At 47.4% G+C, this 13,609-nt stretch overlaps 4 protein-coding genes across 4 annotated transcripts; 1 reads left to right on the forward strand and 3 right to left on the reverse strand.

The window, feature by feature from the left end:
- Nucleotides 1–1,614: 1,614 nt before the first annotated feature.
- Nucleotides 1,615–3,783, forward strand: TSSK4 (testis specific serine kinase 4; the record flags this gene model as incomplete). The annotated part of the gene is made up of 4 exons (XM_084240252.1): nucleotides 1,615–1,836; nucleotides 2,149–2,363; nucleotides 2,793–3,156; nucleotides 3,601–3,783. The coding sequence occupies 4 exons, from the start codon at nucleotides 1,615–1,617 to the stop codon at nucleotides 3,781–3,783; spliced, it is 984 nt and encodes a 327-aa protein (XP_084096378.1).
- A 582-nt stretch (nucleotides 3,784–4,365) lies between these two features.
- CHMP4A (charged multivesicular body protein 4A) lies at nucleotides 4,366–8,602 on the reverse strand (the record flags this gene model as incomplete). Its single annotated transcript, XM_084240555.1, has 6 exons — nucleotides 4,366–5,009; nucleotides 5,427–5,562; nucleotides 5,721–5,835; nucleotides 6,220–6,397; nucleotides 6,485–6,634; nucleotides 8,572–8,602. 6 exons carry the CDS (start codon nucleotides 8,600–8,602, stop codon nucleotides 4,951–4,953), a joined length of 669 nt encoding a protein of 222 aa, XP_084096681.1. The 3' UTR covers nucleotides 4,366–4,950.
- Nucleotides 8,603–9,220: 618 nt separating this feature from the next.
- Nucleotides 9,221–10,781, reverse strand: LOC311175708 (magnesium-dependent phosphatase 1-like; the record flags this gene model as incomplete). The annotated part of the gene is made up of 6 exons (XM_084240737.1): nucleotides 9,221–9,315; nucleotides 9,454–9,539; nucleotides 9,629–9,736; nucleotides 10,389–10,499; nucleotides 10,572–10,632; nucleotides 10,745–10,781. 6 exons carry the CDS (start codon nucleotides 10,779–10,781, stop codon nucleotides 9,221–9,223), a joined length of 498 nt encoding a protein of 165 aa, XP_084096863.1.
- A 696-nt stretch (nucleotides 10,782–11,477) lies between these two features.
- Nucleotides 11,478–13,014, reverse strand: NEDD8 (NEDD8 ubiquitin like modifier; the record flags this gene model as incomplete). The annotated part of the gene is made up of 4 exons (XM_084240253.1): nucleotides 11,478–11,954; nucleotides 12,501–12,583; nucleotides 12,742–12,789; nucleotides 12,994–13,014. The coding sequence occupies 4 exons, from the start codon at nucleotides 13,012–13,014 to the stop codon at nucleotides 11,858–11,860; spliced, it is 249 nt and encodes an 82-aa protein (XP_084096379.1). The 3' UTR covers nucleotides 11,478–11,857.
- Between the last annotated feature and the right edge of the window lie 595 nt (nucleotides 13,015–13,609).

A 13,609-nucleotide genomic window follows, 5' to 3' on the forward strand; every position in this document is an offset into this window, starting at 1 on the left:
CTCCTGACTCACCAGCTGCTCCCCTCAGCAGTGTATTTCAGTCAGTCTGCCTGCTCTGTTCTCCACTCTATCTCTGGTGAATCCTCTCACCCACTCCCCCCCCACACACACACACCTCTGGACTGTACTCCAGCTCTTGTATGCATAAATAAATAAATATTTTTTTTTTTTAAAAAGACAAGACTCCATCCCAAGGTTAGGTGGAATCTCTGAATTATCCTTGTAATTTGTAACTGTCTTTACTTGTATAAATATATGGACATGATGGCTCGTGATTCTGGACATGAAGCTTAACTGGTCATGCAACTTCTGTTTTGTCCCCTCTTTTTTAGTTTTTTTTTAAAAAAGATTTATTTATTTAAACAAGAACTGGGGTACAGGTCAGAGGTGTGGGAGGGTGAGAGAATTCACCAGAGACAGAGTGGGGAGCAGAACAGGCAGATGGACAGAAAACACTGCTGAGAGTAGCAGCGGGTGAGACAGGAGAGGTCTGCCACATCATGTGGGTTTCTCCCTGGCCATCCAGGAATTGAACCCATGCTGCAGAGGCTTCACAGTGCTGCGCTCAACCCGCTGCGCCACCGGGGAGGCCCAACTTTTTAATTTTTAAAAAAGATTTATTTTTATTTATATATACAAGAGCTGGGGTGGAGGTCAGAGGTGGGGTGTGTGTGTGAGAGGATTCACCTGAGTCAGAGTCGGGAGCAGAACAGGTAGATCGATTGAAATACACTGCTCAGGGGAGCAGCAGGTGAGACAGGAGAGGTCTGCTGCACCATGTGGGTTAGCTCCCTGGCCAGGGATTGAACTCATGTTGCAGTGGCTGGTGATATCTTGATAGTGCTGAGACTTTAACCCCTGTGCCACCAGGGAGGCCCCTTTTTTCCCTCTTGAAATGCAATGAAGTACAGGAACTTGGGCTAGAGTGCTGATTAATAAGATCATATGCAACAGAAACAAACCATCCCAACTGTCATGAGACCACCCAGATGAAACACCCAGAAAAGCCCAATGCCACTTACAAAAACAATTGCTATTTTAAGCAAAAAAAAAAAAAAAAAAAAGGCATTTTAAGCACATTCTTCTACAATACCTCACAGTTCTCTGAAATATTCTCACACTCACGTTTCTCATGCTGGATTATAAACACTAGGAGCATAGGGTCTCTATGGGCTTTTTTGGTTATTTAATGTCAGTGCTCTGCACACTGCCTGGCAGAGGCATTCTATATCAGGAGTGGCTGAAGTGACCAGATAAGTGGAGGGAGACTCACCAGATTGCCAAGAATGAAAATGTTCTAGACTCCACTTCATTCTCCAGCATTGTGAGCAATGGTGAATAGAAGGTGATTTGTGAGGCGAGTAGAACATGGGACCATAGGAAGTTCCGTAACCAAGAGGAAAAAGAAGTAACAACAGCCAGTGGAAACAAAGAACTGCTTCTCCTTTCTTCTCCAAGTTCCTAGTGGAGTGCTGAGCCCAGTCTCCCTGGCAAGCATTTGGAGACTAAGTTCACTTTGGTACCCTAGCCCTCAGAGGCGCGAGGTGTTGGCTTCCTGAGCACACAGGAGGCTTTTAAGTAGCAAGGCTTCCTGCTCTCACTAAGCCCAACACCATGGGGAAGGAAGACACAGAGACAGCCCCAACCACCGTGGCCTATCGCTCTGTCATGGAAGAGTATGGTTACGAGGTGGGCAAGATCATTGGCAACGGCTCCTATGGCACAGTATACGAGGCTTACTACACAAAACAGAAGGTCATGGTGGCTGTCAAGATCATCTCAAAGAAGAAGGCCTCTGAGGACTATCTTAACAAATTCCTACCCCGTGAGATACAGGTTGGAAAGAGGGGTTGGTAGAGGGAACTGGTAACCAAGCTGCTTGTAGCTTCTCAGAAAGGGGCTGGTAAGGAGGGGTTGGGCCAGAACTGAATATCTCCCTAAGCAGCTAGGAAAACCTAGAGGCAAACCTCTTTCCACCGACCTACTTATCACCAGCCCCTCAGAAAAGCGAAAGCACGAAACGGGGTTTGCCTACAGGTCACAAGTCCTCCGGGGTTTGTGTTGCAAGTAGCAGTGAGAGCAGGAGGGCTGGGAGCACAGCCAGGGTTCCTCCTTCCCAGGTTTGATGGGTCCCTCTTCCTGGGGCAGGTAATGAAGACCCTGAGGCATAAGCACCTCATCAACTTCTATCAGGCCATAGAGACCACATCCCGAGTGTACATCATTTTGGAGCTGGCCCAAGGGGGTGATGTCCTTGAATGGATCCAGCACTATGGGGCCTGCTCTGAGAACCTTGCTGGCAAGTGGTTCTCCCAGCTGACCTTGGGCATTGCCTACTTGCATAGCAAGAGCATCGTGCACCGGTGAGGACACTGCCATCCAGACTGGGATCTTTGGGCTCTCCAAGGGTCTTATGCACGTCTCCCATTTTCTACCCTCTGTTCTTCCCTTGACCTCCTGCCTTAGTGTCTAGGCCCTTTTATCCACTCTATTTTAATCGCCTGGTCAAGAACATTTATCAAGTACTCGATGGGGTGGGGGTGGGGGAAGAGTGCAGAGCACTTCACACAATACAATGGCAAGTCCCAGTGATCCTCTGGCCCCATCCTCTCTCCTCTGTTCACACCACCATGGTTTTCCTTCCTCTCAACCTTCTGTCCTCCTAAAGGCATTCTCTTTCCTCCCCACTTTGCCTATCCTCAGCTCCACCCTCTGACCCCCAGCCCTTCAGCTCCACGTCTAATATTAAGCCCTCTCCCCAGCCTGACCCCCAGCCTTTCTGCTGCTGGTAGGGATTTAAAGTTGGAGAACCTGTTGCTGGACAAGCGGGAGAATGTGAAGATATCGGACTTTGGCTTCTCCAAGATGGTGCCTAGTGGCCAGGCTGTGCGTATTAGCTCTTCCTATCGCCAAATGAACTGCTTTACCCACCTCAGCCAGACCTACTGCGGCAGCTTTGCCTATGCCTGCCCAGAGATCTTGCTAGGCTTGCCCTACAACCCTTTCCTGTCTGACACCTGGAGCATGGGTGTCATCCTCTACACGCTAGTGATTGCCCATCTGCCCTTTGATGACACCAATCTTAAGAAGCTGCTGAAAGAGACTCAGAAGGAGGTCACTTTTCCATCCAACTGCAACATCTCCCAGGAGTGCAAGGTGCTGGCTCCCCCAGGAGGGCTGAGGCCTCAGGGATGACCCACAGAGAGGGAATACCCAACTTAGGTGTCCCAACCCTGTGGAAAGTTCTTCCTTGCCACTACTCCCACCACTCCCAGTCATCTCATGCCCTAGCCCCTGCCTTGGAACCGTGGGGAGTGCTTGAAGGGCCACCACCCCACTGTGAGTGATAAGTAGGTTTCACTTCTATCTTTATAGCCCAGAAGGGGATTATGCTAAAGAGCTCCCCAAGGAATCCTCTCTCCTCCCCTCCCCTCCAGGGAGGTCCATGCCTTGCTCTTCAGGACAAAATCAGGGCCACATCCCTTTTCACCAGAGTGGTGTGCTGGGCTGTCCTGCCTAACTCTTAGGTCCACCTGTTCATTGCCTGTGTGGCACATTGTGGGGCAAGCTTAGCCAAGACATCTTTCTCCCCTGCACTAGAACCTGATCCTCCTGATGCTAAGCCAAGCCACCAAGCGTGCCACCGTCCTGGACATCATCAAGAACCCCTGGGTAATCAAGTTCCAGCCTGAGAAACCCACCAATGAGATCAGGCTTCTTGAGGCCATGTGCCAGACAGCCCCCAGCGTAACTATTCAGCAAGCCAAACAAGTCAGTATCTGAAAGTGGCTGAGGGAGGGGGCTGAAAGAGGAGCAAAGGAGGAGGGCATGGAGCTAAAAATATTTTATACCAAAAATAAAGCTAATTCTGATTTAGTTTTATTAGTTGGGGTCAGACATTCTTTCCTCTGGGGAACCTTAGCAGCTGAGGGCAAGAAAGACTTATAACCAGCCTATAACCAGTAATCCTGATACCTGTTAAATCAACACTGTAACTCACAACATTGTTCCCTTGTGACTCATGGGGGAGGGGGTGTATAGATGAAGAAGCAGTGAGGTAGAGGTCCTGGTGGCTGCTTAGTGAGGGCTCTATCTCTCTAGTGCAAAGGGATATGTGAAATGTTTTGGCTTCTTCTCCCTTGCCTGTAACCACTACTGAGAGAATCCCAGTGAATCATGGCCCCCACATTACTGCTCCTGGATATAGAAATGCCACTTCAAACTAAAGCTGTTATTTATGGGTTCTGGATATAGGAAAGCTACTTGCCCCTTTAACCCTGTGTTCTCCCTCCCTGGCTGTGAAAATGGCGGTTGCAAAAAGAAAATGGGTAGTAAATCATGGAGCTCTCTTGGCAGAGGCATGATTTAGGGAAAATGCTGAGGGAAGACTCAGAGACAACTCCATGTGGTTCTACGATAAATTATAGATAGTAGTTTCCTCAGCCTTGGCACTAGGTAAATCTAGGACAAACCAGCTTGGAAGGAAAAAAAAAAAAACAGCTGTATCTGCCTGGCTGTATCTGCCTGGCACAGAGTAGGCTGGTAGATTCCATTTGGCCAATGTTCTAACCACCCCCTTCCCCCCCGCCCCTGCCCCTCATTACTCCAGTTATTCTTCATTGCTTGAAATAAAGCTTCAAGGACCAGGGGAAGAATTTCCAGTGCAGACGAGGTGGTGTAAGCACTAAAGTTCCATCTGTCCAACTTTATTGGGAACAGGGCACTGTAATAGCTATCAAAGAGAAGGGAGCCAGGGGCTCCTCCGGCACCAAGAGTTAAGCCAGGGATGGGAAAGCAACAGATTCTTCTGTCAGGCAGGGTCACACTATCACCTTTAGCAGGACATCCCCAAAAAGGCTATGTTCCTTTATGCTCAGTTCCTTTAGCTCACTTGGCACTTAAGGAAAAGAGAGCAATGAAGGCAGCATTAGGAAGACAAGGCCAGACTTGTCAGGATACCCACTCAGCCAACTGCTTTAATTCGTCTTCATCTTCATCCGCTTTGGCAACTTTGGGGACAAGGATACCCAGAGAGAGAAAGAAGTGTTATGGTCTGAGCAACTCTAATACCCCTGCTAAAACACTAAGAGCCTGCTGAATTCTCTCCCCAGCAAAGAACGTACAGGGTGCTCCTTCTGCTTGCTGGGTTGCTGCTAATTCCCACTGCACCTTTCTGCACTAAGAAAAAGGTGCCTCTTTTTCCCAGCTCCTGCATCCTGCATCAGGGTACACAGTTTGCTGAGAGGAGCACAGGCTGCATGTCAGTCCCCATTCCCCTTGGCCCAGATGCCCTTATGTAGTCAACAACCTAAGTGACTGTAGCAGCAGCCCTGGGCCTGGTTCCTGAAGCAGGATGGAGGAGGAATAATCTTCTTCCATATCTACCCACCCTCATGAGTCCTTGAGACCACAAATAGCCCTGGTACCTGGCCCTGCAGGCAGATGTGTAGAGGGTACACTGGGCAGTTTGACTGGGGGTTCTTGCTCCTCGTTGTGCACATTTAACAATTTCTGGTCCAATTCCTCCTGCTCCAGCTCTTCTAGTTCCTCCAGTAGTTCATCCTGGGTACAGGACAATAAGACTCTTCAAGTCAAAGAAAATAAACTTCTACTTCCAAAAACATACCACTCCAGAAGTTCCCTCTCAAACCTGCCCCACAATTCTCTTGGCATGGTCCCATGCATTCTCCAAAATCCCCCAAACCCTTGCTCCCAATCACCTCATCCACATCATCTCCAAAGCCTATGGGCCTACAAATGGCATCCGAGATCTGCTGGGCCACCTCCTGTTGTTCTGTGATGTCAGCCATCAGTTCATCCACCTTGTCAATGTCCCTGAGAACAAAATAGATAGCCAAGAAATCAGGCAACAACTCCCCTGACTTTCTCATCTCCTGAATGAAGCCCCTCTTGCCTGTGGGCTCAGACTGTTAAGTCCATGGCTACCAGATAGAAGAGATCCCTAGAAGATTATAAAGCAGCAAGCTCCAGCTGAGAAACAGCTAGCAGTCATGTTGGGAGGATAAGATGCACTCATCTTTCCTCCCCATTGCCCCAACCAGCAGAGATCTTTCTAGAAGCAAGGAGGATGACAAAAGTCTAGCCATCACCAGCATCTATACTGTAAATCCACATACTGTGAGGTTTTACAATTCAAAGTACAGTATCAAGCAACTCTCCCCAGTGCCTGTGCCACTTTCCTCCCCTCCCCGTACCCACATGTCCTGGTAGGCCTTCTTCATGCCTTTGGCAGCAAGCTCCATGGTACGAAGCACTTCCGTATTGGTGGTGGCATTCTCAATGGCCTCACGCTGAAACTCCAGGGTGGATAATGTCCCATCGGTTTGTGCCAGTTGCTGCTCCAATCTTTTCTTCCTCCGTAAAGCCTGTAGGGCAGCTGACCCAGCCCACACCCTGAACATCAGAGCCAGAGGATGCTATTTCCCACCTGGGCCCTCCCTACTGGTGCCTTTATCCCTATTACCTCTCTTATTTTTGGTCCCATGCTTCTTAGCTGTTTGTAGCTCCTGTTGAATCTTCTGCTCCAGAAACTCCTGTTTCTTGACCAGTATTTCCTCCGTCTCTTTCAATTTCTGAATTGCCTCTTCAGGGGTTGGCCCCTTCTCCTTCTTTCCTGGAGTCCAATGGAGCAGGGCCACATTGTGTGAAAGAAAAATGCCACTAATCACTGAGTGCAAAGTATATACCGGCACTTGACTGTGTTCTCAATCCCAAAATGACTCTGTAATGGATGTGCTATCTTCATTTTACAAATGTGAAAATAGGCACAAAGATGTTAAAACCTTCTGACTAAAGTCACAACTACAAGTTATGCAGAAGACACATTGAGCAGGAATTGAAATGTGGCAGTATGACTTCCAAAGTCATACTTTCACTGTCACTTTAGCATTCTTTTGCTATCCCAAGCTGCCTTTCGAGTTATTGCAAGTCTTTTAAAAACATTATTAATGGACTTTTAAAAAAAGATTTATTTTTATTTATGCATATAAGAAGTGGAGTGTAAGCCAGAGGTGCGGGGAAAGGGGGGGGTAAGAGGATTCATCAGAGACAGAGTGGGGAAAAGAACAGGTGGATCTACTAAAATACACTGCTGAAGGGAGCAGTGGAGAGGTCTGCTATGTCATATGTGGGTTAGCTCCCTGGTTGCAGATTGAACTCAGGCTGTAATGACAGTGCTAAGACTTAACCGCTAGGCCACCAGGGAGGCCCCAGTGGACTTTTTTTTTTTAAGATTTATTTATGCATACAAGAACTGGTGTACAGGCCAAAGGTGCAGGGGGGTGAGAGGATTCACGAGACAGAGCAGGGAATAGAACAGGAGGAATGACTGAAATAAACTGCTCAGGGAAGCAGCGGGCGAGTTAGGAGAGATCTGCTGCACCATGTGGGTAGCTCCTTGGCCCGGGATTGAACTGGTGCTGCAGTGGCTGCGGAAAGCTTCATAGGTTGCATCTTAACCCCTCATGCCATGAGGGAGGCCCTGGATTTTAATTTTAAGAGCAGTTTTAGATTCACAGAAAAATTGAGTGGAAGGTACAAAGATTTTCCATATACCTACCCTGCCCTCACACATGCATAGCCTCCACATTATCAAAATCCCCACCACAGTCCAATCACTTTTTATAATCATGGTTCCACCTGTTGGTCAAGGAGATGCCCAAGGTCCTGACTCCACAGGACAAAGCTGAATTAAGTACAGGGGCTAGAAAAAAAAAAATCTGATCTCAATTTTCTCCTTCTATTTTCCAATCTTCTAACAAGGTTATTAAAAAAAAAGTTCGATGGTGTTTGCCCGCTTAAAATAGTTCCATACTCTCCAGAATAACATCCAAAACTTTTGGAAAGAGACATACAAGGTTCTTCGTGACCTGGTCCTTCTTTACCTCTCTTTTCTTCTACCTTCCTCTTCCCCTCAGGGTGTGCACACATGTACACAGGACACATGTATGCAGGAAGACACTTAAACACTCACTCCACCGTGCAGGCAGAACATCTTTTTTCCCCTCTAAACCACATTCTTTCCTGTTTTGCAGCTACCTCTTACTGGGGTAGCTCCACTCTCCACCTGGCATACTGCTGATATTGTGGATCTCCACCCCGACACTTGCTTCTTCTGTGCTTCTCTACTTTTGGGGAGGACCTCCATCACGGAGTTGCAATACTACATTGTAAATGCCAGTTTTTCCTTCTGCTACCAGATAGGAACGTCAAGAACGCAACGCTCCTTCTTCACTTCAGATTCCCTCTTACCTAGTATAAAGTAAGCATCACAGTTTTGGAGAAGGCTAATCACGACAGCTGGAAACTCGCGTCCCAAGCCTAAAGAGCGGGAGCCAGCATGGTCACCGAGCTCTCCACTCACGTCCTGAGCCTCCAGCTCTTCCCTCTTGAGGCGGGGTGATGAGGGGTGGTGGAAGGAAAGCAGACGGAGCAAGGCTCCCCGACAAGACAGTGGTTTTCGAGAAAGCCTGTCTCCTGGGTCTACCCCACCCCCGACCCCTCCCCCTGCACCCAGCACCTCCCCAGCCACCCAGGCTCGCCCCTGCTCACCCCTCCCGAAGAGTCGGCCCAGACCACTCATTGCAGCCCTTGCCTCTCCAGCCAGTGCCCCACAGCGTCCCCCACACTTCCGCCTTGCACCGGGGAGGTGTGTCTCCTCCCGTCCAGACGGGCCTCAGCCAATCCCTACTCGGGCTTCGCGGCGACGTCATCAGCAGGCGCAAATAAGGTCACTTCTATCACGTGGCCCGAAACTGAGGGCTCTTTAAGGCCGCCGCTTCATTTTCCACTACGTAAATAACCAATTTACCCCCACCTCAAAACAAAATCCTTGTTTCCCGAATGGAAACGGGCAGGGTAACGCACCACACTACTTGGAGCCAGTGGAAGAGTTCTTCACGCCCTTTACAGAGCTCAGGAAAGTGGGTGGAGATGGGGCGAGTGCAAGGGGATCAGTTTCTGGTTTACCACAAGTTTACAAGGCAGAACCTGATGCAGTTTAATGCCTCACGCTTTGGTCTTGGCATCTTCGGATAGCCAACCCTGGGTTCACACACTAGAAAAATAACCCACTGTGGGTGAGATCTCTTCGGTCACACACAAATACACTTTAATAATTTACATATACATCTGAAAAAAAGCTTTCCTGTGTTCCATTCAGCTTTATGCCCCAAATGAGGCTCACCCACAGCACTGACCCTCAGGGTCCAGCTTTAGAGACCTTTGCAAAAGTCTCTAATCCTTGAGTGAGGGTTTGTAGACTCATTCCATTCTGGACATAAATGCAGGTAACACCTAGAAAGAAAAGAAGCCAAGTTTCATCAGGCCTTCCTTGTTCCATATTGTTACTCTCACCTTTATCAAGTGTCACCTGTCATGGAAACTATCCATTCTGTACATATTTACCTAACCCCTATCCTCACCACTCAGTACCCAGTTTGCTGACGTCAACAATATTCCGATTCTCATCGTCAAAGAAGATCATCTGGGAAAAAGGGATTCCGGTCTTTAGCTGCAACCTGTGTAAGGCAGGGCAGAGGTAATCACACTGGCTTCTTAGCTCCTGAGCCCCTTTGGTCCCTTTCCCTGCTTCTACCCTTCTGCTTACCTCTCAAAGTGTGTGACCTTGCTGCCTGGATAAATTTCCTGATGAACGAAGTGTCTGCCAAGGTCAAAGAGCTCTAGTAGCTGGGTTGCCCCTTCAATTTCACCTGTCCTGCAAAATGGCATAATAGATGTGATCAGGAATGTGGAGGAGGGCCATGGTCGCAAGCGTAGTTAGGTATAACCTGGGGGAAATCAACTTGCTATTTTCCAAGAACGGGAGGCATCCTTGGCCTTTATAGCTATCTGACAGGTGGCACTGAGCCAACGTTTAATAAAGGGCACAGGAAAGGAAGCAATTAGAAAAATATGCACATACTTGCAAATTTGCATCTCCTATATATCTGTAGACAGGTGGTTACACAAGAAGTCTCATACGTGCATCTCTCAGCGTTAGCCTGACTGTTATTTTCAGTCTCCTTTCTTTTTTTTTTTTTTTTTTATTTTTTTTTTTTATAGAGGCATGTTTATTTATTTATTTGTTTGTTTGTTTTGTTTATACATGCACTGGGTACAGTCAGAAGCACGGGAGGGTGAGAGAATTCACCAGAGCCAGAGCGGAGAACAGAGCAGGCAGAAGGACCGAAGGACACTGCTGAGGGGAGCAGCGGGTGGCAGGAGAGGTCTGCGCACCATGTGGGACCCTCCTTCGGTGGCCGGGGAGCAGCCGGGGATTGAACCGGTGCCGCTGAGGCTGCGGGCAGCTTCGCAACCCAGCGCTCAACCGCTGCGCCACCAGGGAGGCCCTCAGTCTCCTTTCTTACCGGGAAGCTGCCGCAACCAGCACCCCAAGGTCCCGCAATCGTTCCAGGATTTCAGGCACTTCTGGGTACAGTCGGATGGTTTGGCCTCGCCTGTCTCGTACAATTTCATCACTGGAGAGGGCGAGAGCGCGCTCAGTTCCGGTCGGGTCCTTGCCTGCACCATCCTCCCCAGCCCTACCTCACCTGCTCTTGTGGAACGGGGGTTCTACGTGTGTGTCCACCCAAAATGGCCAGAGCGTGTAATCTGCGAGAGGAAGGGGAGGGTTCAATTTTGGAGGCCAAAGGTCCTGGAGAGAGCTGCAACGCAGGTCTGAAATAGGAGGGCGCCCAGGTAACTCCCCAGTCCAGTCCCTCACCCAGATCAAACACTGCGAGCTTCGGGAGCCGGGCCATGACGGACAACCCTCAGACTGCGTACCCGAAGACGCGACTTCCTAGAGGACTGAGGCGGCTTCCCGATGCCTTAGAGAATAGACGACTAGAGCGTCGCCACGCCGGGCAGAGCTGATCCGCCTGGAGACCGCGCAAGACCTCCTCCTGGTGGTGGAGTGTGGAAAGGACTGCAGTAAAGAGGTCCTCAAGTCTCCCAAAAATCAAAAAGCCAGGGAAAGGAATTCTTTTCTTCTGGCACTCACTTCATTTTTTCTTACCAATAGAGACCTAGTGATCCTTCATAGTTTGTGTCATTTCTTACTCCACCTTACTCCTTATCAGCCTCTCAATAGCGTAGAACATAAAGCCTTAGCAATATTCCAGCCATAAAGAATGTAATGCCTGCAAAGTCCTTGTGGGCTTTCTCTAACTAGGCCCAAATGTCCAGCAGGATCACAAGGGAGAGAATTCCCTTTTGTGGTTGCTACACCTACATCAGTAGTCTGCTGGTAGATGCATAATAACCTTTTCAGGGGAGGTACTGATTTGCATTTTTCGCCAATTTCTGTAAATATTTCTTCCATGACCAATTTCAAGCTACCAACATGAAGTCACTTAATATGGGGTTGGGAAGCCATACCAATAAGCTCTCTCTGATGAACCTGTAAGAGCTGGCTCCAGCACACCACTGAGGGTAGGCTTTCCTAGAACATGATAATTCCTCTAGAGTACATTCCCTTCCATCGCGCAGCTCTTTCAGCCTGGTATAACTGGGTATGCTTGGGTCTATTCTGATTTTAGTCACGTACGTGCAACAGAAGAAAAATTCCAGGAGGCCAAGAAATATTTTATTGACAACGGGACATAGCCATGAGAGGGAAGCACACAGGACTGCAAACTAAAACCCAATTGCCAGGTAGGGCCTTTTGGGCCAGGAACAATGCATCCTGGGGTCCTCACAGTCTCCCACCAGTAGACACACAAGACTGGGTATCCAGGAGAGGGGTCAGTGGCTCTGGTGTCCCAGGGTGTGAGAGGATAGATGATGTCTCATTCTGACCGACAGGGTAAAGGAGGTAAAATGGAGGGAGGGTCCATCATTGCCTAAGACCACCTCCTCCTCTCAGAGCCAATACCAGGTGGAGGACTGAACCACCTAGGATCTTGTAATCAGCTGCTGTCTTCTCATCATTCCTAAAGGAAAAGGAGGCCAAAAAAATTTTAAAAGATTAGAAATACCATCTAGAACAGGACTCTTCACCTGGCGTTTTGGTGATGGTGGTGTCTTGATGAGAAAAAAATTACACCTTTATCTTTATGAATTCCTGAAATTTCATATTTATTTCAATTTTAAACACAGGAAAAACCCACACTGGTATCAGCTATGTGGGTAACTATTAACAATAGAAATTGGATATATTCAATCATGTCACAACTACATGCAGCTATCTTCAAAATATTTCAAAAGTATGGTAATTAGATCTTAATGTATTAATAAAGAAGCATATATATTACTATATCACAAATTTGTTTTAGTATTTTGATAGGTATATTAGTTTCTTTTGTAACTGTGTTTTATGTCTGCAAAAATCTTATTGTGAGAAGGGGTCCACGAGCTTCACCAAAATGCCAAGGAGTTCAAGGCACCAAGAAAAAGGAGGCAGGCTTGCTCCACCTACAGCAATTGCTTTCTGATCTTCCCATAAGCTTGCTATGCCCTCATTCCCATTCCAAACTCACATCTGTTTACCGCTGTAGATGAGCCGCTGCTGTTGTGGGGGGATTCCTTCTTTCTCCTCCACACGCTCCTTGATTCGCTCCACCTTTAAGGGTACAAGTGCTCAGGGGTAGGACCATGGAAGTGTAAATGAACAAACGCTATGCAGATAGTATGAGAACAAAAGAACTAAGTAAATCAGCATATCCAAGCAAATGCACACGGTAGGGAGACAGGCATGAAGAGGTGTTGGATATATATTACCTTGTCTGTGGGTTCAATGTCAATCTCAATCTCCTTTCCCGTCAGCGTCTGAAATAAACAAAGGTTTCATGAATTCTTCTGGCCCAATATACAATTTGTCTCATAGGTAAAACATCCTGTCCTGGTCTCTGGGAGACATTCTCAGCAAAGTTGCTTTGAAAGAGTCAGAAGTCTTTGATCATAACTGTATCCATCAAACATTTTTAGACAACGGACAACTTTAGCAGGGCAATATTATGAGAACCTCCTTACCTTCTTAATCCTACAGGTCATCTCACATCCCACCCCACTAGTACCCTTGAGAATACTGCCATTCCTTTGGATAAGACAGCAATGAGAAGTATCCTAAGGAAAGTATTCCTTTGAGTTAGAAAAACCTTGTTTTATATTATCAGTGTTAAAAATTAACATGCAGACAATTCAAAGAGTTCTCAAGGACACCAGTGATCATTTCTGCCCAGTTTTTTAACTGGCACTAGAATTCAATATTCTGTTCTTCCATTTCTCTAAACTTCTACATAAATCTTAACTCGCAGCTCTGGTCTTCCTGGTTTCTTTCATAGGTTAAGGGCTGTGTTTGGATATTGTGATATCTGAACACAATAGACTGACCCGATACTTACAGAGATTATGACCATTCAGTCCTATCTGCCCTTGCTCTTTGATCTCTACCAGCACCAGTCTACTATAACCCAGACCACATACATACCATATACTGTCTAATTTAAGGACTTTTTTTTACTTCTGTTTCCTTGTTGCCATATCCTCCCCACTCTTTCTTAAACCTCTAAGAACTCTTTAATATAAGATCAATAACTTGTCCCCAAAGCACTTTAATACCTATTACGGTTGTTATTTAAATAGTAAA

This window comes from Talpa europaea (genome assembly GCF_964194135.1).
Source record: "Talpa europaea genome assembly, chromosome: 8".
Classification (NCBI taxonomy): Eukaryota; Metazoa; Chordata; class Mammalia; order Eulipotyphla; family Talpidae; genus Talpa; species Talpa europaea.